The sequence below is a fragment of the Tupaia chinensis genome, unplaced genomic scaffold (assembly GCF_000334495.1).
Source record: "Tupaia chinensis unplaced genomic scaffold, TupChi_1.0 Scaffold000062_1, whole genome shotgun sequence".
Classification (NCBI taxonomy): domain Eukaryota; kingdom Metazoa; phylum Chordata; class Mammalia; order Scandentia; family Tupaiidae; genus Tupaia; species Tupaia belangeri.
In genome coordinates, this window is record NW_006159520.1 from 492,609 (window position 1) to 517,610 (window position 25,002).

General features: G+C 38.6%; 1 protein-coding gene across 2 annotated transcripts in view; it reads left to right on the top strand.

Annotated features, from left to right (window-relative positions):
* FMN1 (formin 1) overlaps window positions 1-25,002 on the top strand; it is a 491,267-nt gene that overhangs the window by 440,766 nt on the left and 25,499 nt on the right. For both annotated transcript variants that reach the window (XM_006141689.3, XM_006141690.3), the window contains 2 exons: window positions 6,032-6,083; window positions 10,879-11,028. In XM_006141689.3, the coding sequence (XP_006141751.1) occupies window positions 6,032-6,083; window positions 10,879-11,028 (202 nt within the window). The remainder of the gene's footprint in view (window positions 1-6,031; window positions 6,084-10,878; window positions 11,029-25,002) is intronic.

A 25,002-nucleotide genomic window follows, 5' to 3' on the forward strand; every position in this document is an offset into this window, starting at 1 on the left:
AAAGACTGACACAAAAGCATGTGATAGTTGAAGCCTCATTAAATAAAATACACATAAATGTCTCGTAAGCCAAAAACCAACTAACTCTTAAAGAAGCCATGCTGCTTTCTCTCTGTGACATAGAATTATGAAATGTAAATATTAGTTTTTAATGAAGAAAAAAAAGTTTAAGAAAACAATCGCTATACCAATGACAGAAAAAGAGTAGTAGGCTATACAAAGGTCCCTGAGCAAAATTACCTCGACTTTGTCCAAGTACTTCCAGATCTTCACCATCATCAGAGTACATAGAGAGCCTTGATTTAAAAAAAAAATAGTTTGATATTAAAAACAACCCCTCCCTTGGGAATCAGCAGTTAGCATAATGGCTATGTCACTGGACTCCCACGTAGTCGACCGCAGTTCACATCCGGGACCCGGTGGCTTAAAACTCATGCTGGGCGTGTGTGCATGCGTGCCCAAGATCCCGAGAGGAGAATGGAGGAGAAGGGATTGTGGCGTGACCATCCCCCCGGGGGGCGATTTCTCTCTTTCTGTCTCTTTGTCTCTCTCTGTCTGTCTGGCAAGCGCACACGCCCTATAGCAAAGACCTCTCCAAAAAAAAATAAATAAATAACACCCCCCTCCCCATTCTTAATACTCTGGCTTGCTTTTCTTTCTGGTTTTACTATCTTAAAAATTGTGAGACTATTATTGTTCTAAACAGCTACTGTATTCTCCATGATTTAGGACAGAATTATATTTAACACATTGCAGATGATGAGTCATTCTTTCCAATGAGAGGCAAGGGCAAAGGCAAGTCAGGAGTGGCTCTTACTTCCCTACCTCCTCCTTCTAATGCTGCATCCATATCTGATGCCCCTTCCAAGCTTACTCTTCTAAGTCTACCCACCCTCTACCCCTCAGTAGGAGGACCACAATTGCAAAATGCAGCATCTAACTACTTCTTTCTAGGTGGCTTTGTAGGACAGAGGAGTAAGTCATCCCCACACAGAGATTCAAGGCCACTACTAGTCAAAGTTGTAGGATAAGGACAATTTCATCCAAGATTTGCCATCTTCGATTTAAATACTGTTTCTCCCTCTCGTGCTCTAACTGCGCAAGCATGTCTAATTCAGTAACTCACATGGAGTCTCCTTCTATGGATTTCAAGATTGATTCTCTAGGATTATTATTTTATTTTTGCTACCATTATCAAAGATTACTTACACCAGATCTTATTCTCTCAGATTTTATCGCCTGTCTTTCCTAACTAAAATGAAGGTTCTTCAGGGATTTCTGTCTGCTTTCCTCACTGGTGGATCCTAAGCACCTAGAAGGAAGACTGGCTTATTAAATAAAAGAGTAAAAGAGTCAGAGGTTGCAGAGTTTGGTATGGCCACCAGGAATATTATTTTTCTTATACAATGTTGGATTCTTTTTTTTTAATTTACAATAGAGCATATGTGCACATATGTGATAGGGAAGAGCACCCTCCACAGGATCTGGTCACACCCCAGCTGAATCTTTGGCACTTAACTGTGTGCACGGTGTGTTTCAGACTAATGGGACCAGGAATTTAAGCAGTGATTGCCATGTGGAATTCAGCTTCTCTTGAACAGTGCATTACCTATATCATGGAACTGGACCCTAAAAACATTTTTTTTTTAAAGCTGGAAACAGTCACTAAAAATTCCCTTTTAAGCTTCCTTCAAAGAAGCAGAATATATAGTAACAAAGCCAAGTACTTCCCCTCTCTTAATGGGACATGGCCTTCCCATTTCCCTGGTATTCCCACACTAAGTCTGTCAGTTCTAGTACTGGGATACTAGGAATAGAATTCCACAGTATCAAGATTTTTCTTTTTCTTTTTTTTTTCCAGAGAGGTTTTTGCTATAGGGCGCGTGCGCTTGCCAGAAAGACAGAGAGATAGAAAGCGAGAAATCACCCCCCGGGGGGATGGCCATGTCGCAATCCCTTCTCCTCCATTCTCCTCTTGGGATCTTGGGCATGTACGCACACATGCCCGGCGTGAGTTTAAGCCATTGGGTCCGGGATCCGAACCACAGTCGACTACGTGGGAGTCCAGCGACATAGCCATTATGCTAACTGCTGGTCCCCCAAGTATCGAGATTTTTCTGTGTGGCCCACAATTACCTCTTGGTGATATTAGAATTTGAGTTTGTGACCCCAGTCTTTAAACCTTTTCTTTCTAGGTAACATAATTATACTTACTTAGATGGAGCCTTCCAAAGACTTCTGAGGCTGTATCTATATCTATATCTATATCTATATCTATACAATGACATATTTGGACATTTCAAACATTGTGTGTGTGAACTACACAGTGTGCATTGCTTCTTTTTACATGTGGATACTATTTTTTTTCCAAATTACCATATTCATAGAGCCATTGCAAAATCTTATCTAATGCTTAATTCAATTTGAATAGAGTATTTTCCATTACTAAGTTCATATGCAGTGACAGCTTGGCCACAGGCTACTTAGCACAGCATGGAAGTAGCCAGTTAGAAACCATCTGGAGACCGAGAACGGCTCAGTCCTCCAGGAAGATCACTCAGACCTCAAAGGAATGTTTCCTCCTAGTTAGTCATGCACATAATTTAAAATCACTAGATAAGAACAAATCACTTGTTCATTTCACATTCTGAAGAACTTAGTAGCCTATGAGAGACACAGGTCATTTCTCAGTATCTAATTGACTTAGCACCAGACCAATTTTTTTTTTCTTTTTTTAAATTGCCGCAGGGTGTATATAGTCCCCAGAGAAACAGAAAGATAGCACCACTTGAGCTGGGACACGGTCACACTATAGTCCTTTATCCTCCATTCTCCATCCTGTTGAGAGCTTGAGACTATACACACATGCTCCCAGCATAGTTTTCAAGCCACCAGGGTCAGGATTCAAACGGTGGTCAGCCATTTGGGATCCAGCCTCTTTAACTACTAGGTTAAGGGGCCAGCCCCAAACTAATTTCAGAGATTCCAGCAAGGAGTGTGGGGAGAAAGTCATATAGCAAAAGATGGCCACAACTGTGACGTAACTCTGCCTAAAAGCATGTACTTAGGAAAGCCAGATCATTTTATTTTATTTTTAAAGAATTATTGTATTTACTTTATGTATTATTATTTTAATTTGATCAGAGAGAGAAAAAGTGAGAAAGGAAGCCACGAGGTCTGAAACTCAAACTGTGGTCAGTGACATGAGAGTCCAGTGCCTCCAACGTCCATGCCACCTGCCGGCTCCTGAAAGTCAGATCATTTTAATACAAAACAAAATCAGTTTTATTAGTTGGAATTTACTGCGCTCAGAGATGGTATACAACTTTATCACAATCTTCTTTACCTGGTGTTCATATACTAAATATAAAATTGTATGTTTGGGAAAGTTGGTATCTCTCTTTTTGTGCAAGTTTTATACAATACATGTATTTTAAATTAAAATATTTTATCTGACATATAGGTACTTTTCCACAGTTAAAGTTATAGCAGAAGACAAGCCAGATGAAGTTGCTGCTTTCCTGGAGCTTATATTCAATTGTGCTATAACAAATGAGTGAGTTGCCAGGCGGTGGTACAGCAGTAACACAACTGGTTCCACATTAGGAAACTCCCGGGTCCACATCTCCGTGCCTTCCTGAGCATGCAGTGCAAGCGTGTCCTTGCCTGTGATCTGCGCCAGCTGGGCCTGAGGGTCGACTGTGGCATGAGATCCTTGTTGGGCTGCTTGTCTCTCTCTCTCCCTCTGTCATGGATGAAATAAATAAACTTTTCAAAATAAATGAACAAATGAGTAAAAGAATAGTCTGTCAAGTAGATAGAGGGTATGAGAAAAAAAAAAGGGAGACCTTTTAGAGAGGATGAGTGGCGAGGGGTGCGCTCTTCTTTAGTGAGGGCCCAGAGGTGATGTTTGAGCAGAATGTTCTAGGGAGCAGGAGGAGCACGTGCAAAGGCCCTCAGATGCATGTGCTCAGTCTGCTCAAGCCCCAGCATGCTGGCCAGTGAGGCTGGAAAGGAATGAGCATGGAAAAGAGATGATGTCACCAAGGAGCCAGGGGGCAGACTGGCAGGGCCCTTCTAGATATTGTGAAAACTTTAGATGTTCTGTCAAGAGTGATGGCAAACCAAGCCATTGGAAGGTTTTGATCAGGATCAAAGTGTATAAAACTTACTTTTTAAAAACAGATCAAGATAATGATGATGAGGTACTAGTAATACATGCCATATATTGAGCTCACATTTAGAGTTATCTCATTTAATCTTTAAATAACCGTAGATAGCAGTCTCTGTGGCTATTCTCACAGGACAGAAAACTAAACATTTGGTCATGAATGACTAGCCCACAGGTTAACAAGTAGTATACAGCAGAACCAGGCTTAATAAAAAAGGCAATGTTTTTCAATCCTTTAATACCTTTCATGAAGTGTTACAAGAGAGACCTTAGATATGATAGTTGTCATTCATTTTGCATCATTGTATCCTTAAACTAATGAAATCTTGGGGCTCATATTGATTATGTTATGACTTGCCTATTTTTCTGAACATTAAAAATGTACAAGAGTGGTATTTTCGGGAACCAGCAGTTAGCATAATGGCTATGTCGCTGGACTCCCACGTAGTCGACCATGGTTCGCGTCCCGGACCCAGTGGCTTAAAACTCATGCCGGATGCGTGTGCGTGCGTGCCCAAGATCCTGAGAGGAGAATGGAGAAGGGATTGCGGCGTGACCATCCCCCCTGGGGGGTGATTTCTCGCTTTCTGTCTCTTTGTCTCTCTCTGTCTGTCTGGCGAGTGCACACGCCCTATAGCGAAAACCTCTCAAAAAAAAAATAAAAATAAAAAGAGTGGTATTTTCATTTATAACAACTGTTATCTTATGATTTGAGAGAAGAATATGTAAAATAACTACCCCAAAATGAAATTTCCTGATTAAACAATCCCTACAGAGTATATATTCTCCTTGTTTTTGGATTTTTTTTTTTTCTTTATGTGAGAAAGAGAGAGAGAGAGAGGCAGGAGAGGGCAGTGAGAGGGAAATGGAGAATGACAAAGAATTCCTGACAGGGTTTTGCTGTGTTGTGATCTTCCTGCCAGCTTTCCAAGTAGCTAGGATTATAGGCGAGCATGCAGCCACACTTCGGTCTTCAGGCTGGCACGGTAACCAAACCCAGGCCTCCCATAGGCACAACCTGCGAGGCCCAGAGCACAGGTGTTTTAGATTCAGAATTGTATCTCTCTTCTTTTTGGTTTTTGTTTTTGCGTTTAGGGCACATGCACTAACCAGAGAGGAGAGAGTCAGAGGCAGAGAGACGAAAAGTGAGAAATAACCCCTCATGGGGTTGGCCACATCACAGTCCCTTCCTCTCCATTCTTCTCTTGTTATTTTGGGCACATACGCACATGTGCCCGGCATGAGTCTCAAGCCACCAGGTCAGCCTTTAACCACTATGCCATCTACTGGGAATTGTTATCTCAGTATCATTTATTTCCTTAGTCATCTTATGTCATTTTTATAGAATACATTTTGAAGACAAAGGAGTTCATCATCGTCCTTAGACTGCCAAAGGCTCCTGGGTATCAAGGTGCTATGTGCAATGATTCTCATTGAATTTGCTTGACTCTGAGCAGAACTGCTGCAAATGGTACTTGATTTCTTAGCTTTCTTACTCATAGAGTGAGAGGAACTATAATAGGTATATGTTAAGAGCACACTGAGAGGCCAGCCTGTAGCCAGAACTGTGGCAATCTACCCAGGATTGTTCCCATTTATGTCTCTGTCCAGGTATAATTATTAATATTAATGTTGCTCCCTTTCACTCTCAAAAGTATCTCAGAGAAAGCAACAAATGTTTTGGCTACCATTAACTCTAGGTGTTATCAAGAAAACAATAGTGGTCTCCAGGACACATGGAGTGGCTGTCAACCCTGTAATTCAGATGATGATAACAAATGGTATAACCAAAACTAGAAGATTATACAAAAGATATAATAGACAAAAATAGTTTTAATCTTAACTATTTCTCTTTTACAGCAAAAAAGGAGCACAAAATGGAAGAAAGTCACTTGGAAAATGCACAGAAGAGGTAAGCAGCTCTTATTTGCCCTGTTCTCTCTTTGACTAGCCATTTTATTATTATTATTATTATTATTATTAAAGTATATTCACATTGCTGTGCTGCCATTCATGTCCAGAATTTTTTCATCTTCCCCAACTGGAACTCTGTATCCATTAAACTCTGATTCTCTATCCTAGCTGCATCAACCTCTGGCAACCACAGTTCTGCTGCCTGTTTCTGGGAGACTGAACACTCTAGGTGCCCCCATTAAATGCAGTCGTATAGTGTTTGTCCTTCTGTGATTGGCTTGTTTCACTGAACAGAGTGTTTGACTCGTCATTCTCTTGGCCTATTTAAGAATATGCATCCATGAGAAGAAATATTTAACCAAGAACTGGAAAGAAAGCGTTGTAGCAGTTCTTGGTAATTATTCCCCCGAAGAAGCAGAGAATCATCTAGAGGCGACTCACCTGGCTCACATACATGTCATGACACTGTTCTGTTGCCTTTCCTTCATTCCTCTGTTCCTGAACCAGGCCATGGAACTTAAGAACAGTTTTATTCATACACACACACGCACACACACACACACACACTATATATTACATATTATATATTATATATTACATATTTAATTTGCCAGGAGGCATATGTGCTTGCCAGAGAGAAAAAGGGAAAAATGGATAGTGAGAAAGCACCTTCCAGAAGGAATGGCCATCCCCTGGTCCCTTCTCTTCCATTCTCCCCTTGCAGTTTTGGGCATGCATACACATGCTAGGATCAGGACTCAACTGTGCAGTTGCCCATGTGGGATCCATCTGCCCTTACTACCATGATACCAGCTGTCCCCCTTCTTTGTATTTTATAACTAGATTAAAGCAATTATCACAAGTGCCTAAGAGGCTTGTTATGTAATTCGTCAGATACTAGAAGATATTGTAGACAAGGAATAGGTACAAGGGAGACATTGGCCTATGTATATAGAAAATTCACCAAGAGTTTCTCAGTTTTGAGTGTAAGTGCAAGTGAACAAACTATGCAAATAATCATTTTCTTCCTGTCTAGGTACAATTTCCCAGAATTCCAAAAGCCCATGGACAGTGCTGCCTGCCTTGCTGTGACAAGTGGCAACCTCTTGCCCAGCTTCCCACTTTAATTACCAATAAAATTAAAATGCTAATGAAAACAAGGTTTAGGCAGATCTTACACTTTTCTAAGTACATTTCTTGAATGATGATTATCATCCTATCAATCATTCAAAACTATGATAATTATATGGTTATGTTTTCATACTCTTGTACTCCTCTATTGACCTTTTTCATATATATCTAAAGAGATATGTGTATGTCTATAGATATATCCATTCTCAACACATAAAACGAGTGTATCTATGTTACAGAATTGTTTAGCTCATAAAGAAGCAACCATCAACAAGGGCTGATTGGTTATCAGTCCACACAGAAATTCATCTTCCGAGGTGGATGTCAAATTTCTAATACTTTTTCAAGACTCTTACTTAAAATACAGGGGGCCCACCTTAGAGGGGCTGAAGCTGCTGCTGTGCATTAGCTATGCTGAGGAGAGTCATAAATTTTGGTTGTCAGCATTTTCCGTGGCTTTGTGGTGAAGGTAGTCTAGCTTTCATGTCATACATGAAATATGTTAGATCCCATCTTTAATGTAGAAACCACAGTTGTTTGGTTACACTCTTTAAGGAGGTTGTGGTCAGTGTTGCAATATTCGTGTGAGATTTAGTAAATTCTCATGTTTTATTCTCAAGAGAAACAATTTACTCTGAGGCTAAGGAATATTTGCTTTTCCTAAGCAGTTTTTGAAGGCATACATGTAAAACAATAAGTGGATGTGTTCTGCTTTGGCATCTCAACACTATAAAAGTGAAACAGTTCACTTGGTTATGGGCTTTTCAGTATTATCATTGTACTTTAAAAATGCTTGACAAATTAAGAAGATGCAAATCAGACAAAGAATTATACAAGATAAAAGGAGTCATGGAATAGTTTCGAGTGATATAAAAAAAGTGTAAAACGAAACATGATTAGATATAAATTAATCTTTTCAAAGTTGAAATGCTATTTTAGAGTTACCTGCTGATAGAGTGAAATTTCAAAAAGCGTAATTGACCCCTTTGTTCCCTATCTATTGGAGAAAATTCCCTTGGTCATTAAATAGCAGCAATTTTCTTATCCAAATTTCAGAAATTTTCAATGATCATTCTGTGAATCAAAACTGAATTTGAAACCAAGAGAGTTTTATCCAAGGAAGACATAGTCTAGACTATATTAGATAGTTGTAGGTTTATATTTTAGCTTTTTCTTAAATAAAGGGGTAACAAGGCACATCCTCAGAGTGACTTAATCTTTGACAAAGCTGTGAAGGCCAGAGCCAGGGCATCTCATGGGACTCTGCTTTGTTTTTTCTGAAGAGGTTCTCTTGCTTTCTTAGTTTCCAAAACACATAGGGGGCAAAAATGTTGAAATTCAGAATTCTTTTTATTTTCACCCCCTTTAAGGAAGAGTAAGCAAAGTAGGGGCCTCATAAGTTCCCAGGGAGAGCAATAGTTAGGTTCAGTTTAGAGGTGGGAAAAAGTGAGACCCCAAGAAAAATGACATGCTTTTCTCAGGCTCTCTGATAACCACCAAATAACTCTGTCATTCTCTGACACTGCACTGAATTTACAACATGTTGTTCTCACAGTATAAACTCCAAATCACACTAGAGGTGTTGGGATGACCCATGAAGCTCATGACTGGGCTTCACTATATCCTATTGGAATGTAGAAAGATAATTTGTTCCTCTGAATACCAAAAGTGAACGTCTTTTTTTTTTCCTCTATTAATGCACAATATGTCTCTAAGTGTGTATCTGTATGAAAGGTAAGCAGAAGGAGGGGGAAAAATAATTATATGCCTTCCTGGGAGTAATGCATAACTTGTGTGTTATAGTGAACAACTGTGTCTAAAGTAGAAATAGCAAGAAATGATTATTTCATTTCTTGAATAGCTTTGTTAGCATGAGCATAAGGGTGAAGTAGAGAACATTTCACAAGGAGTCAGGAGAACCGAGTTCAAGGCTCAATTCTGACAGTGAATAAAGTCATTCATTTTTGTGGGCCTGTTCTCTCTTCTGTAAAACAAGATGTTTGGGCAAATCAACCTGTAAGTCCCTTCCAGTTCTAAAGTCTTGTGACTCTGTAGGAAATTCATGGCCTATTCCAAGAGGTTACATAACTCTCTAACACATTTCCATGATACTATCGATAAAGTTTTCATTTTGCATGGAACAAAGATATAAACTGTAGCATATGCACCTGGTTGTATCAGCATTTTGACCACCACAGAATTAAGAATTATGTCTGGGAAACCTTGGATATCGCTACTTTCTCCCATTACTGGTTTTGCTCCCCAAATAGGCACATTTGGTATTATAAGAAAGTCTCTTAAGAGATTACTGCAGTTATTGCCTTTCTTCACTTATACACTTCTAGTCTTTTAATAACTGAGAGCCCAAATTCCCTGACCAGTACTTTTAATTTGCGTTAAAAACAGATTTATTATTTACAGAAGCACAAAGAATTTATGGGACTCGGAGCTGCAGCTCCAGCTTGGATCTCGCCTAATCGTAGCCATGGAATCAATTAACAGTTCATCTGTGAAATGTGATAAAATCTTATGAGATACATATTGCCCAATAACTGAGAACGAGATGAAAGTATGCTCCATAATAGTAACGGGGCTTCAGGGTTTTACAATCGCCATTGAATAGAGTTCTATTGGAAACTCAGTATTCAGGATGGCCACAAAAAAAAAAAACCCACTATGTCTGAACAGATGATAGAGACTTGAGTATTTGATTAGTTTCCAACACCCTAGAAAAGAGGGTCATTTATTTAAGTGCTCATGGCAAATGAGCTTGTCGTGAGGCTTGGGTAGGTGGGGGCAAGGGGGAAAGATTTTAGTTCTAAGCTATAAATTGCCACTGAGCTAGTGCCTCCAACCAGGGCTGCTTGGGAGGCCTAGGTAGTCTGGTGTGCAGTGAACCTTCATGGGGTGGGTCTTAGTAATATTTGTGACCCCACATTAGTAAATCTGGGTTCCTTTCGGACCAGATTAGGGATTTTTTTCCAAGATCGGAGATGGTTTTTCATCCAAACCTTGGTAGACCCACATTTATGTCTATTTTTGTACATCGGAGGTTTGTATTTTTGTGTCATCAAAATTGAAAATGTAGTTTTCTTAAAGATCATGAGGTAACCCTAACCCTAACCCTAACCCTAACCCTTGGGAAAATGAAGAGTCAGAGATGTTTAATGATTGACTGAAGATTATAAAACCAGTGTATGTCAGAATAAGGATAGAAGTGATTTTCTTAATTTTTTTGTGAAATAGATGAATCATTCTCTACAGGTCATCTGGCCACTGCTAATGCTAAAGAATCAGTGTCATCAGATTTACATGTATTCATAAAACATAAAATGAAGAGCAGGTAAATGATGGGAACTTTAGATGGAGGATAAACTCAAGAAGTTTTACCTATCTAACCCCACCCTGAAATTAGGCATCTTAACTTTTATACAGATATGTTAGGAGTAGCCCCAATAAAGTGACATTTCTTGTCAAATCAATGTGGGCAAATAGGTTTCCTGAGACTTAGGATAAGCTATGGTAACTATGAGCATGGGCTCCTGTATTAGAAAAGTGACCTGTGGCAGGCTGCCCCAGTGTCCCCGCCTCATCGTAACAGGCTTTGGTGTTGACAGTTTCTCACTCCCTACTTCACTCCATTCCCCCCCTACCTGTTACAGTTTTGAAACAACAGTGGGATATTTTGGGATGAAGCCAAAGTCTGGTGAGAAGGAGATCACACCCAGCTATGTGTTTATGGTGTGGTATGAGTTCTGCAGCGACTTCAAGATGATTTGGAAACGGGAGAGTAAGAACATATCTAAAGAAAGGTAAGATTCTAAAAAAAGCATTACTACCTCCTTCAGGAGTCTGGGAAAGTGCCCTCTCAAACCTAACGAAGCACGAGGATGTCACACCCATCAGCATTCTCTCTCAGATCAAGTGGACAAGCTGGAAGGATTTTTGCCTGAGGATTCTTAAGGAAATTCGGAGAAAGCTGTCGTCCACACAAGTAGATACACTCACATAATCTGATAAGTTACACTTTCTTAACCCCTTCCAATTACTTGCTAGTAAATGAAAGGGGAGTTGTGCTAATTTGCAACAGATTGCTTCTCTGCGTATTTTCATGTTGGCCCAGGCTAAATGAGGCAGCCTTGCTGTCGCAGACAGTATAGACAAATAAAAGTGAATGCTTTTCCCATTAATATACTGAACTTGCATCAAAGGGAAATCTCTGAGACTCAGGCCCCCACTTCACACAGCGTTGAAGCCCCACACTGGATTTACAGCGCCACTTCTGGGTCCCCGTATCCTGCTGAGGACATCAAACTGCATGCCGCTCAGTCTCATTGCAGCCTCCTGATTTTATTAGTTGGGGGTAGAAAAAAACCTCCACTCTGAATGTAGGCTGTGTGTGTGTGTGTGTGTGTGTGTGTGTGTGTGTGCGCGCGCGTGCGCATGCATGCTTGTATATTTGTGTGCAAGGACATGCCTGCGTTCATTTTCCTTAGAGAGGCTGAATTTGGCTGTTTATCAGAAAGAAAGCATTTCTGCTTGATCATTATTGTGATCAGTTGCCACTGTTCTGTAAAGGGTGCCGCGGATTTAAACTTCAAACAGGTCTCGCTACTACTCCTGAGCAACATCTGTAGGAGGATGTCATTCAAAATGGGGTGGGAGGAGACAAAACACTTACAAAGTGAAGAACACTATATAATTGCAGCCAGTGTATCTCACTAAATATTGATACCTAGAATTCCCTAGTTCAGTATTTTTGTTCTTCACTTTGTAATCAAAGAAAGGGTATAAAAGTAAAGTACTTATGTGCAACCTATGTTTCTATGTTTTACTTTAAAACACTGTTTTTAAGGGGAACAAAATTTAGAGATTTGATCCAATATTACTGAACTGAAAATATTTTCTCAAGGAATTAAAAAAAAGTCTTTTTTTTTTAACAAAGTCAAAGTTTTTAAAGTGTTTCTAATACATCTTCCCATCTTTCCTCTTTGGATACATGGGGATTAAACTGATTATATCCTTAGATAGATAAACTGAAGCAGAGAATAGTTCAGTAGCATAGTTGAGCAAATTGGTTGCAGATAATAACATTAAAAAATCCTAAAGATCTTGGCACCCAGCTGATTGCTCTCACCCTGTGATCACTTACTGAACTTTAAAATAAGCTAAAATAGCTCCTATGTAATCAGTTTTCATAGGAAAATAGTAGAACCAAGCTCTTCTTCCTCTGAAGGGACAACAGCTGGCCAGTCGGCTCTCCACGTCCCTGCTCTAAGGACATCCAGAGTCTGACTGTGTAGACTTTGCTTAAGAATTTGTACCTCTGATGTTGAGCATAATCCTTAGTGAATTTATTCTTGGAGCCCTAAAAGTGGCCCATAAACATGAAAAAAAAAAAGGCAAAAAAAAAAAAACATAAAAGAGAGGATTATTACTTGCTTTTTATTTTAATACTTCTTTTAAAATACAGAACTGTATTCCAAATTAAATAGTTTTCTCTATCACAGAAGTTAGACCTGCTGGTGGGGTCCAAGTGTCCTTCAAAATGACATTTCCTCTGATTCCCAGCCAGTAATGTCTGCAGCATTGCTTCCTTGGTGCAGGGCTGAACTGCCCATTTCACACTCTGTAAACCAACACCTTTAAAAGGGTCATGACTTCACAATCCCCTTTTCAGTTCTCATTTAGTAATTTCAGGGGTCTCTTCATTTCAGCCATGCTTTGCAAGATGGATCACCAAGATTTCCAACCTAAAACAATGTTGCTGCAAGTTAATGACAGCTAATAAAGTATCTTTGGAAGTAGCTTGTTTAGAAAAATCTATTTGCTAAAGTTGTCGGCATAGTATATACATTACCTCTTATCCAGTTAAGCAAACTGACTAATGTACAGGGTTTCCTTGTGATGTGAGGATTTTAAAAAAATGTTTCTCTATCTATAAAGGGTCTTCGCTTTTAAACTGTTAGAGTCACATATTTATTATGGCAGAAGAAGCAAATTAACTTGAAATCTTCTCCTATAATTAAAGAAGAACCAGTATAATTGCTTTGTTTCAATACCTATTTAATATTTTATATTATAATTTTTCATTATACTTTTCCCAGAAACCCAGTAAGTCTAATAACACTATATGCTAGGAGGTAATATAACCTCATTTACAAGAACAGTACAAAGACATCCTAAAAAATATAATTTTTAACCAAAAGATAACCTAATCCCTTGTAAAAAAATAATAAAGGAAAAATTGTAGTTCAGAATTTTATCAGAAAAATTGAACTCACTTGATTTATTTATTTATTTATTTATTTTGAGTGAGAGATCTTTTGCTATAGGGCACATGCAATCACCAGAGAAACAGAAAGTAAGAAATCACTCCCCCACCAGAGGGGGGGTGACCATGCCACAATTCCTTCTTCTCCATTCTCCTTTCGAGATTTTAAGTACACACGCACATGCACCTGGCTTGAATTTTAAGCTGCCGGGTCCAGGATTCAAACTACAGTCGATTATGTGGGAGTCCAGTGACATAACCATTATGATATCTGCTAGTCCCACACTTGATTTTTAAATGTATGAGAACCAACTAAAAACCCCCAAAAAAGTTGGAAATTATGAATCAATAATACATTTGATAGAAAGTGGACAAATGTGGAAGATTTACTGCTAAATGAAGTAAGCCAGAAAGCGAGAGGTATTGTATGTCCCTGCTCAGTATATACCAAATGCCTGCGCTTTATGGCAGAAACTGAAATACTGGACAATATAAAGGCATGGAGAGCAGCTGTGCACACCAGTGTGGGAGAGGGAGGGAAATGGCAGAAGGTGGAAGGGAGGGAATGAAGGGGGGAAATGAAGTGAAACAGTTAGGAAATACAAAATGGAAAATTATCTGTTGAAGACAATAGGTATGGTAAGAGCTTTGTATTCTAGATGGGGAAATTCATTTTGTATGTTGTAATGATATATAGTGAATTAATATAAAATACACTTTTTAAAGAATTATTTAATTTGATTTATTCACTCATTTATTTTAATTTGACCAGAGAGAGACAGATGGACAGAGAGAGAGAGAGAGAAGGTGAGAAAGCAAGCCACCAGGTCCAAGACTCAAACTGTAGTCAACTATGTGAGTGTTCAGTGCCTTAACCACCATGACACCTGCTAGTCCAATATGAAACGAATTTTTAAAAAATCAATAATAGGATTTCAAAGGGAGAGATTCCATGGCAAATGATGTTTTGTTTAAACTCTGTTTCCAAAATGAAATAGAAATGTTAAAAACTACTTCAGTCACCTACAGTTTACATGGTAGAGAATACTTATTTTTCTGCCTAGCATGGTTTTCATGAACACACATTAGCTTGGTGCAAAGTTAAGATAGTTGCATCTCCATAACAAGGTAACAACTACCCCTCATAAAACCCATACCAAGTTCTAAACAGACAAATGAGTGTGTAAAAATGCCCAATGTTCTTGTGCCTTGTGAGTGTACAGCAAATCTTATCATTAAACTGGTGTCAGGGAATGACTGTGGTAGAAGGAGGATATACAGTATTTCACTATGGGTAGAGGTCACCTGTAGAACACCTATATCATTGTAAGTGGAATCTACTACATGGTGACATATTAAGTTGTTGGGAAAGTCATGATGTATTTTTCTATGCAAAAATGTGTGTCATGACTTTCCTGACAACTCACTATTAATGGCACTTTATTTTCCCTGGTATTTCAGTCAGTTTTGGACAAAAGAGCAAACTTCTGTGTGCAGGCACAAGTCGAGAAGCCCACTCCCCAGACTTTCAGTCTGACCCACCCAATTATCCTGCTGCTTCTAGTAGAGAGACTCATCCCCCAGAGAGGTATACCAGCTCCTTCTTTTATCCCTTCTAAGTACAGATGATACTCAATAGCATTAAAAAAGACCTATAGGCAGAGCATCACAAATCAGCATTTTTACCTCTACTTCCCCTCATAAGTTGCTATATGATCTTGGGTCTGTCACTTATTGTCAAATGACCCAATTGTCACATCTATAAAGTGTACGTATTAAGATGAAGCAAGAACTGAATGTTGTTACCTCTTCTAGTTCAAAATCTCTATGAATCTAGAGACTACTCTACTAATACTCTGAGGAACTGTGTATTTAATTTCTGAGATAACACCCCTCATTTTTGCTCTTGAGCTCATTAGGGACTATATTAGGAGAGACTGTAAACCAAGCAGGTGAGTTGGGGAGAGATTTGGAGGCAGGGAGAATTTTCATTGCTCTCTTGGGATTGGCTAATGTCTACAGCTACCTTGCTCACTTTCTCAGTTCTTTTTTTTTTTTTGCTATAGGGTACATGCACTCACCAGAGAGACAGAGAGACAGAAAGCAAGAAATCACCCCCCAGGGGGTATGGCCACGCCACCATCCCTTCTCCTGCATTCTCCTTTTGGGATCTTGAACACGCACCCACATGCGCCCGGCGTGAGTTTAAGCCACTGGGTCCGGAACTTGAACTGCGGTCGACTACATGGGAGTCCCGCGACATAGCCATTACACCAACAGCAGGTCCCTCTCAGTTCTTCTTATAAAATACTAATGTTGGTCTTGAAGATCACATTTTTCTGTTGAGAATGTATACACACACAAAATTTTCCTCTGCTCATCTATAGCCAACCTTGCATCTAGTAGTGTACTATGCTTCATCAGAACTGTATTTTATCCTCAGAGGAAGCCTTACCTAGTTTTACCTTTTCATGTATTTTCATATTTGTGCCTCTTGATGTCCAAACATTCAATAAGTTTTTGGTATACACATTGCTTCTACCTATTAAATCAATAGATTGTTCAATTATGTACATAATTATGAAGAGGTAACCTCATTTTTGCTGCTGTATTTTTTGGCTATTATTTGCAGATTTGGTTTTTCTGTTGGCTGTTTAATTACTCTAGGCTATAGGATCTTTATAAAATATTCCACTATTTAGGATATTTTAAGACTGTTCTCACAGATGCCCACACATGCACAGAAACCACCACCACCCACAAAATGAGCTATGAATTTGCAGAAGGTAAAAAAGGCCCAGGGGAGTCATGACTGCAGTAGGAAAGTCTTGGCAAATAATTCACCCTGAGCCAAAGCAAACTTTAAAAGTACCATTTAAAAAAAAAAAAGAAAAAACCATAATGGGTAAGTAATAAGTGAATAAGGAGTTTGGTAAATTTTATGTGAAATGTAAATAAGAAATTTCATTATTAGCATAGCTATAATTTACACCATGGGGAATGGATGGTTACTTGCGTGTGTGTGTGTGTGTGTTAAGCTTGGCTAAATACCAACATGGTTTTTAAGTATATTACTTGCAGCTATTATGGTTAATTATGTAACTGCCATAGCCTTGATAACAGATAGTTTGAAGCTGTTGTCGCCTTATCCGAAAGCTGCTCTCAGAGATCCCTGAGGTCACTTTAGGACTGAGAGATGGGGACTTAGAGATGCTGTTCCTCAACTCACAAAGGGGTCATTTATTGTACTGTAGACATTTCAGGAATTCTCTTTATATGAGAAATTTTCCCCTGAAAAGCGCTCCACAAACTAAAATTTTATTTATTGCATTTCTATTTACATGCATATGTGACCATTACTATAACTTCTAACAAATTAACTTTCTTTTCCCTAGCCCTCTACTATATAGCTAAATAGTTTACATATCCTTTTTTCCCCCTTTAATTGCCAGAGGATACTTGTACACATGCGTGTGGGAGAGATTTAAAAAAGCTTGTGCACGTAAACATGAGCACCTCCCAATAGAGTGTGGTCATGCTACAATCCTTTTTCCTTTACTTCTTCTCATCAGGATTTTGGACATGTCCACACACACACCTTGCATGTTTCAAGTCACCCTGTTTGGCAATGCTGGATTTGACTTTCTATGCGCTGTGTTTAATCACTGTGCCTAACCACTGTACCACCAGGGAAACCCAAAAGCTTCATATTTTAAAGAAATCCCTTGATAATACAGATAAATTCCTTCTAGTTATTTGGTGAAACTTCGGATTTTTCTAAGTCACTTTTAAAAGTAGTTATGTGCAAATTCACAAATAGTAAATGCCCCAAACACCTTACTTACAAAGATTTGTCATAATCACAAAGAATAAAACCTGCATTTCCCTAACAATAAATTGAAAACTACTACTGCAAATCTAAAAACATGCAATGAGTGAGGAGAGGAGATATATTTTTAAATGATGAGAATTATAGGATCATTGATTTTAAAAACCTAAATACCTTCATAAATCTCTTCACCCTTTTCCCTCTAGAAACTGTCATTCTTTTTTTTTTTTTCTGTCTTTTAAAAGAAGAGTTTGTACTCACTTATTTCCTTTTCCTTACTGCACACTTCTCATATCAATAAGGGAAACGTCTTGGCTGCCATAATAAGATCACAATAACTGTTCATTAAACAAAAGAAAATTTTTTTCTTTTGTAACAATCTGAGTGCAAAGAGTTTAGATACTGGGACCCCAGTTTCTTTCTCATTTGTGACTGCCACCCTGAAATAAGGCTTCTTACTCACAAGGTAGAAGATGGCTCATGGCATGTTCACCACCCCTGCTGCTGCTGAGTTCCTGCCAGTGAGAAGGGGAGGGCACGCCCTTTCTTTTTAATGTCATGAGCTGGAAGTGCACACATCCCTTCCACTGCAACCTCATTTGGTGGAGCTTAGTCTCTTGGCCATACATAAGGAAGACCAGGAAATGCAAGTTTAGCTGAGAGCATGTGATAAGCTGAGGTCTCTTGGGTTCTGTTACTAAAGGAGGCAGGAGAAACACACATTAAGACCTTGCCACATTACCTAGTTGTGAAAGTAAATGACTCCTAACTCGCTGCCACTGTCAGTTTTTAAACACTAGTGGTGGATTCCTATCCTGAAATGTTTTATTGCTCTGACAATATACTAAGTCTCTTTCTGCAATGGTGACTACTTCTCTATCTCCTTCATTAGCTCCTCTTTTTCTTCCATTCCATAAGTGTGGACCTTCCCTAAGGTTCAGATTTCTACTCTGCCTTTCCTCTCTAGCTAACCCCAACCGTTTCTACAACTTCACCTATTGTCTTTTTGCCAAAGCCTAAGTCTTCTTTCCCAGAACCTCTTTCCTAAGTTTTAGCACTAAGTCTCCTCCTGCACATGAAACATTCCCACAGGATTCTCGACATTCATCTGCAATGCAGTATGTCTAGTCAAACATTATTCTGTCTCAACCAATGCTTCCTCCTCTTAAGCTCCCTAACTTTCAGTTGCAACCTTATCCTCCTCTTAGTAGCAAAATGCAAGCTGGAAACCCAGTTTATCTCTAATGCTACAAGATTCTTTTTATACCTATTGTTAGTAAGTCTTCTCAGTTTTGCCTCCTCAGTGATTATTTGTCACTTGTGTTCACAGTGACACTTCCCTGATTCAGGACCTCATGATCGTTCACCTGGGTCATTGAAGTGTTCTTCTAACTGTTCTCTTTGCATATTGCATGTTTTTTTTTTCTCTTTAATATTCATTAACATTGTATCCAATTATTGTTCTAGAATGGAAGATAGATTGCATCTAACTCTGTAAAGGTATATTTCCCATTGTTCATGAAATAAAGGGAAGAGAACTAGCCATGTTGATACTTGTATACATGAATTTATCAGATCCTCACAGCAACCCTGAAAAGATTTACTGCTATTTCACAGATAAGCACAGGAGAGTAAATAAATTGTGAGCATCACAAATTCACTAATAATCAACAGAATGGCGATAAGGACCTAGTTCTTTCTTCACAAGAAAGCTTGAGCTCTTTCCTAGTATTTTGTATTCTCTCCCAAATTACAGCATGACCCTCCACTGCTCACTTTCCAGTCTCATTTCCTCCTGCCCTCACCATAAGGGTCACTCACTATTTCTGACATCAGCCCTTCCTTGGCCTTGTGTTCTCATTAGATAATTTCTTCACTCTGCATTGTTTCCAGTTATTTCCTGATGATCAAAATATGGTCATCTCTAAAAAACTCCAAAACTAGCTTCTCTAGAAATCTTCTGAAATCCCCCTACATAGAATTACTTTTTTTTATTTTTTGAGACCAGCAGGTGGCATAATGGTTATGTCACTGGACTCCCACATAGTTGATCACGGTTCGAGTCCTGGACCCAGTGGCTTAAAACTTAGGCTGGGCATGAGTGCTTGCATGCTAAGATCCCAAGAGGAGAAGGGATGAGAAGGGATTGCAGAGTGGCTTTTTCCCCCGGAGGGTGATTTCTTGCTTTCTGTCTCTCTGTCTTTCTCTCTGTCCAGCAAGTGTATGCATCCTGCAGCAAAAATATCTCCCAAAAAAGGGAGAATAAAAAGAATTACTTTTTTTTCTGATCTTTGGCAGCATAGTTTTGGTTTGATTTTTGTTTTGTTTTTCCATCTTGCAATATTCAGTTCATTCCAACTTTTTATTTAGCAGTTTATTTGACTTTTTGTGTTCCTAGGACATAAAAGTGTTCCTCGTTGTATCTTCAGTGGTGCATGCTCCAACACAAGACATGATCCATGTTTATTGACATAGAAGGACTTTATCATGTAGTCAAAATGACATTGAGAGAACACTGAAGATCTCGAGTGGTATAAGTGCTTGGAAGAGGAAATGATCCCAAATAAATATGCAAGCTAGAGAAGACCTTGGGAAGATATTTAAGCTATAAACAGAACCACTCTTGGCAGAAAGTGGCAGAGAAGATTCAGAAGCCAGTGAGGGAATGTTGGGGACTAGCAACTGGCAAACCTGCCAGATCTTCCAGATCACCTGGAAACCATTGCAAAAATATAAGCATATCTATTGAATCAGAATCCCAGGGGGGTAGAACTAAGAACCTGTGATTTTAGAAAGCTTCCCACAGAGATGACAGAGCAGGAAGAAATTCTATGTTTGGTTGTCTTGATAAATACCTGGGCTTCACCCATCCCTTGTTTAAATATAAAGTGAGCTTTAGAGGTAGGAGAGGACACTTCCCTGATGATTTTTATATTCAGACAAATTTAGGAACCACTGGGTTTAGAAAATTCAAAGGCCTCTTCCAACCCTGATTTCTGCAATTCCAGATAGGGAATGATCTGGGCATTGGCAGAACAGAATTCGGCTACTTAGAAAGGAAAGGGGAGAAGACATTCTGCAAGGGCACATTGTGTAGATGTGGATTTTGGTAACTCAACACCTAGAGTATGATTGCTGGGGTCAGCCTAGCTGCCTTCTTTCCTATGTGTCCTTCACTTGTTCCACCCCAGTCTTTCATGGATTTTCATATTTTTATGAAGTCAATTTGTGGCATTTAATTTAGACACTTTTAAAAGAGCTGTTATGGTACTAATTTAAGCACGTACTTAAAAAATATTTATTATGTCTCAAGTAATATACAGGTATGAGACTCTGTTCTAGAAAAATGTTAACCAGTGATCACATACTGTCTTCATGACGTTTTCTCTAATCTCTCTGAGCTAACTTTCCTCCAAAATTCTGGGGGTTGATCATGTCTTCAATTTTGTCATTTAATGATTTGCTTTTTATTTGGTTATAGACATTTTCTCAGTGAAATAAATTATAAGTCCCTGGAAGAAGAGGGTCGTTTCTTATCCTATTTTGTTTTCTCTAGCACCTCATAGTTTCTTATATATAGTAGGTACTCAGTATTTGTTGGACAAATAAACACTATATTTTCTTTTGTTGAACTGAAACTGACTGCAAGATTTGCAGTCTGGTGCTGATATATGAGATATTTATTTAGATTTCAGTGGTAGAATTTCCCAAATATATCCCATGTGGCTTGCTTTGGTCCAGAAACTGAAAATCTTAATAGCTTTGTTAAAGTGTATAGACATGCTCAGAACAAGAAAGATTAGTTAACGGGCTAAAACAATCACCTTCTCTGTTCTGTATTACTTTCATTTTTTTTTTTAAATAGAAAGGTTTAAAAAAAAAAAAAAAAAAAGGAATCAGAGATCCTTGGGATTTGTGACTGTGCCAAGCCTCAAACCTCTTTGGATCTCAAGTCAGGACCTTAGAGAACATCTGTCCACACTCTATTTCTCTAGCTTGGCAGAGAACAATGGAAACCCAAAGTAAGTCTCCTTCATTCAGCTAGAATATTTCTAAATCACTTATCTGTGGGTCTTCTGACAGCTTCCGCCTTGGGCAGAGATGCAACAGGGGGCTGCCTGGGTAGTATTATTTGAGGGGCGCCATAGAGGCTCCTTGCCCCAGACAATCTCCCTGTTCTCTCACTCTTGTTTTTGTCACCTGTGCAAACAGACTCTGATCACTTTTGGTTTTTGGTGAGACATGGTAGGTGGTATAGGTTACAAAACCGAAGAGGGGGCGTTGCCGTCTACAAGCATATGCGTGTCTTCATTATCAGGATTGGAAATGTCTTCCAAAGACTAGCTGTGCATTTTAATTAAATTTACAGATTTATGACACAGGGCCGACTTCAGTTTCTAAGCTGTCTCCCTTACGCCTCTTTCTGAACAGGAAAATGCAATGCTGTTACCTCTCACTCTGCACCTAAATCGCCTGGTTGGCCTGGGGTGTTATGTCTACCAAGTGCAGAGTGATTGGCTTTAACCAAGCATGCATTCCAGGGCATGTCCAGAGCCCCTTCCCCACTTCCACTCCCTTGTGGCCTGGGGAGACTCTCTACAAACGGAAGCGTCCTTTGTTCTGCAATTAATCACTTGAAGTTAAAGTATGTTTGGGTACTACAAGTGATAGCCCACAAAAACTATGAAGTGGCTAATTCATGTAGGTGGTGAAATTTAGTGTAAATAGAGAAAAAACTTATGAATAGGGTACAGAAACTTGTCAAATCTAGGAAATAGACATGATAGGCCAATTTATCATGAAGTAACATTTTTTCATTTTCTTACTGTCACTTTTTTTGTTTCATGTTCTTTTATACATTCAATCATGTTCTTTAGCTTACAAAGCAAATATTCTAACATGTGTACATTTCTTCCTAGCCCACTTGATAATAGTATAAAGTTATCTTCAACAGATAATACCACATTTCTTTGTTCCATTAATGCTTTGCTTCTCTATTTTTCTTCTAAATGTCCTTCCTCAGACTCTCTCCCTTCATCCACACTATATCTGGTATTCACAACCATTTACTGTGTTTCTATATCCTTTAGTCAATCAGTTTCATAGAGTGCGGACACTCGGTATACAATTCTGATATGTATGAGACTAAATTTTCTAAGCCTAAGACCTGTTTTACTGTCCTGCTGGTTTATCTTATCCTGACTGTTAGTAACACTGTCCTGGGGGCCATAAGAGTTGGGAGGTATAGGGGTCGTCACGGTCGCAAGTCAGAGAGAATGAGTAAAAAGCAGAGTAGATCCACCGAATTATCTGGTCCTCTCAGCCTGCTTGAGATAAATGATTTGAGGGTTAACTATTATTTCATATTGTCTGTGACCTTTTGCTCTGAGTTTTATTTTTTACCCTTTGCAAACACTCCACATAGACTAGTAGATGATATTTTTTCATCACTTGCTGCACTGAAGAAAAAGCTTTTCTTTATATTGAGGATTTAATGAGTTTTATTTTTTATCAGTGGAGAATGAGTGTATTTTATTGAATTTCATAACTATTAACCATGTATAACAGTTACATTAAGAATCCAGAAGTACCCAGTGAGTGAATGTGGCCAAGCAGTCTCCATGATTGTCGAGAAATGGTTTGATTCAATGAATTAGGACAGTACCTTGTAGATACTTGAGTATCAAAAACCCAAATAAACTCCATAGAGCCAATAGAGCCATACTGAAAAGGGTCAGGACACTAAGCAATGACTGGAGGGATAGCCAGGCATAGCCACATACTTCTGAAAACACATTAAAAATAAGTTTCTATGACCTTCATGCCATCTGTGGTTCAGGTAATCCTAATGAGGAAAATATTAAAGTGTTGCCTACAAGCTTCTGTGCTGAAAGTATCATAAGTCATATGATACTGAACTCTCTGAAGCATGAAGCTACTTTTTTAAAAATAATTATTTATTTTATTTTATTCACTCATTCATTTTTTAATTTGACCAGAGAGAGACAGGGTGACAGTGAGAGGGAGAGGAAGTGAGAAAGCAAGCCACCAGATTCAGGACTTGAACCCTGGTCGGCCATGTGGGAGTATCCAGTGCCTTAACCACCACACCACCTGCTGGTCCCCAGCATAAAGCTACTTTAATACTTGCCAGAAATCTGCTTGGTATTTCTTGTGCCTTGGCTTGATCAAGCCTGCAAGGAGATCTTGATAAAGGAATAAAGAATAAGTTGGTACCTCATTTTTTCAGCTTCTCTGAGTCTTTTTCTCCTAAAAGAAGACTATAAAAAGTAACATCATTTGCTTATAGAAGAAGCAGTTCCCTAATAGAAATTTGTAAAGCCAATACATATTGGATACTCAGACTGGCAAGTCACTTATTTTACAGGTACGTTCGATAGTAGGCACCAATACCTTTTCCATCCCACAGAAACCTTATCCACCATTCAAACAACCCTTGTCCAGAATTAACTGGACTGATGGCAAAAGCATCTTTTTCTCATGTTCCTTTATCATGTTCCCCCGTGGATTTTAGAAGAATCATCATAACAAAGAGTTCTTGTATTTGTTAAAGAGATTTTGGTTCGCATCTGGACATTTTAGGATAAGTCTAGTGATGCGTGGTTTGGACCTTCAACTTATATCACTCTGCTTTTTAGAGAACTTGAGGATTCCCTGTGGCTCACTGACTTAGAGGTATATTACTGTACTAATCTATCGGCACACACAACAGACCTTGTCCATTTTCTAGACTATTTTGATCCTCTTTCTTTTGTAATGAATGATATTGTCTTCTTTTAAAGAAACTAACATTGCAGTTGTCAGTTTCTGCTTATCCCAACTTGCATCTCATGAATATATTCCTTCAGTGTCTCTCTTTTGTTTGCCTTTATTCATCAACATTTCCGAAGTCATTTACTCTCAATGCCTTGAATGAAGAAGTATTCACAGTCTGGGCCATGCAGTGATTAATGTTTTGAGGTCACACTACGCTGGATGACTAATAGAATTTCTTCTTTGAAGCTAGTAGCCCTGTAGGCTAAAACTTTACTTCTGTGTTTCTGCATTCACTTCCTTGGTACTGTTGTCTACATTATAAAAGCAAGTCATTTATTAATAATTATTCACTGGCTGTATTATCAGGTTGTATTTCTTTTCCACTTGCTGAAATAATGGGTCATTTGATCATTTAAGAGAACTTCTAACATATCATCAATAGGCATTTAGGAGAGAATAGTGTTTTTTTTCAGTTGTAGTTTACCCATTTTTAAACAATAAAATTCATCTTACTGATTAGAAAGAATATAGACTCCAGCCAGAGCTATAGTTTGACTCCAGTTGGGTTCAGATGCCTGTTGTCAGCCTATGTCACTTTCTCTTTTCTGTTAAGACTATAACCTAGCCTCATATTTAGAGTTTTCAGAAGTTAATAGGTTGATAGTCTTGTAATCCATATAGATATTAAGAATGGGTAATAAAAGAAAGAGCAATTGATCTTTCTTCCAAAAACAGTCAGAGAATTAATTGGGAAGAGTCTTAGGTAGGGAATGATAAGATATAGATCCATTTTATTTTCTTTTTTTAATATCTAAATAATTTACGTAACTTCAATTATTATTATTATTATTATTTGACTAGAGAGAGACAGAGAAAGAGGCAGAGAGAGTATAAGTGAGAAAGCAA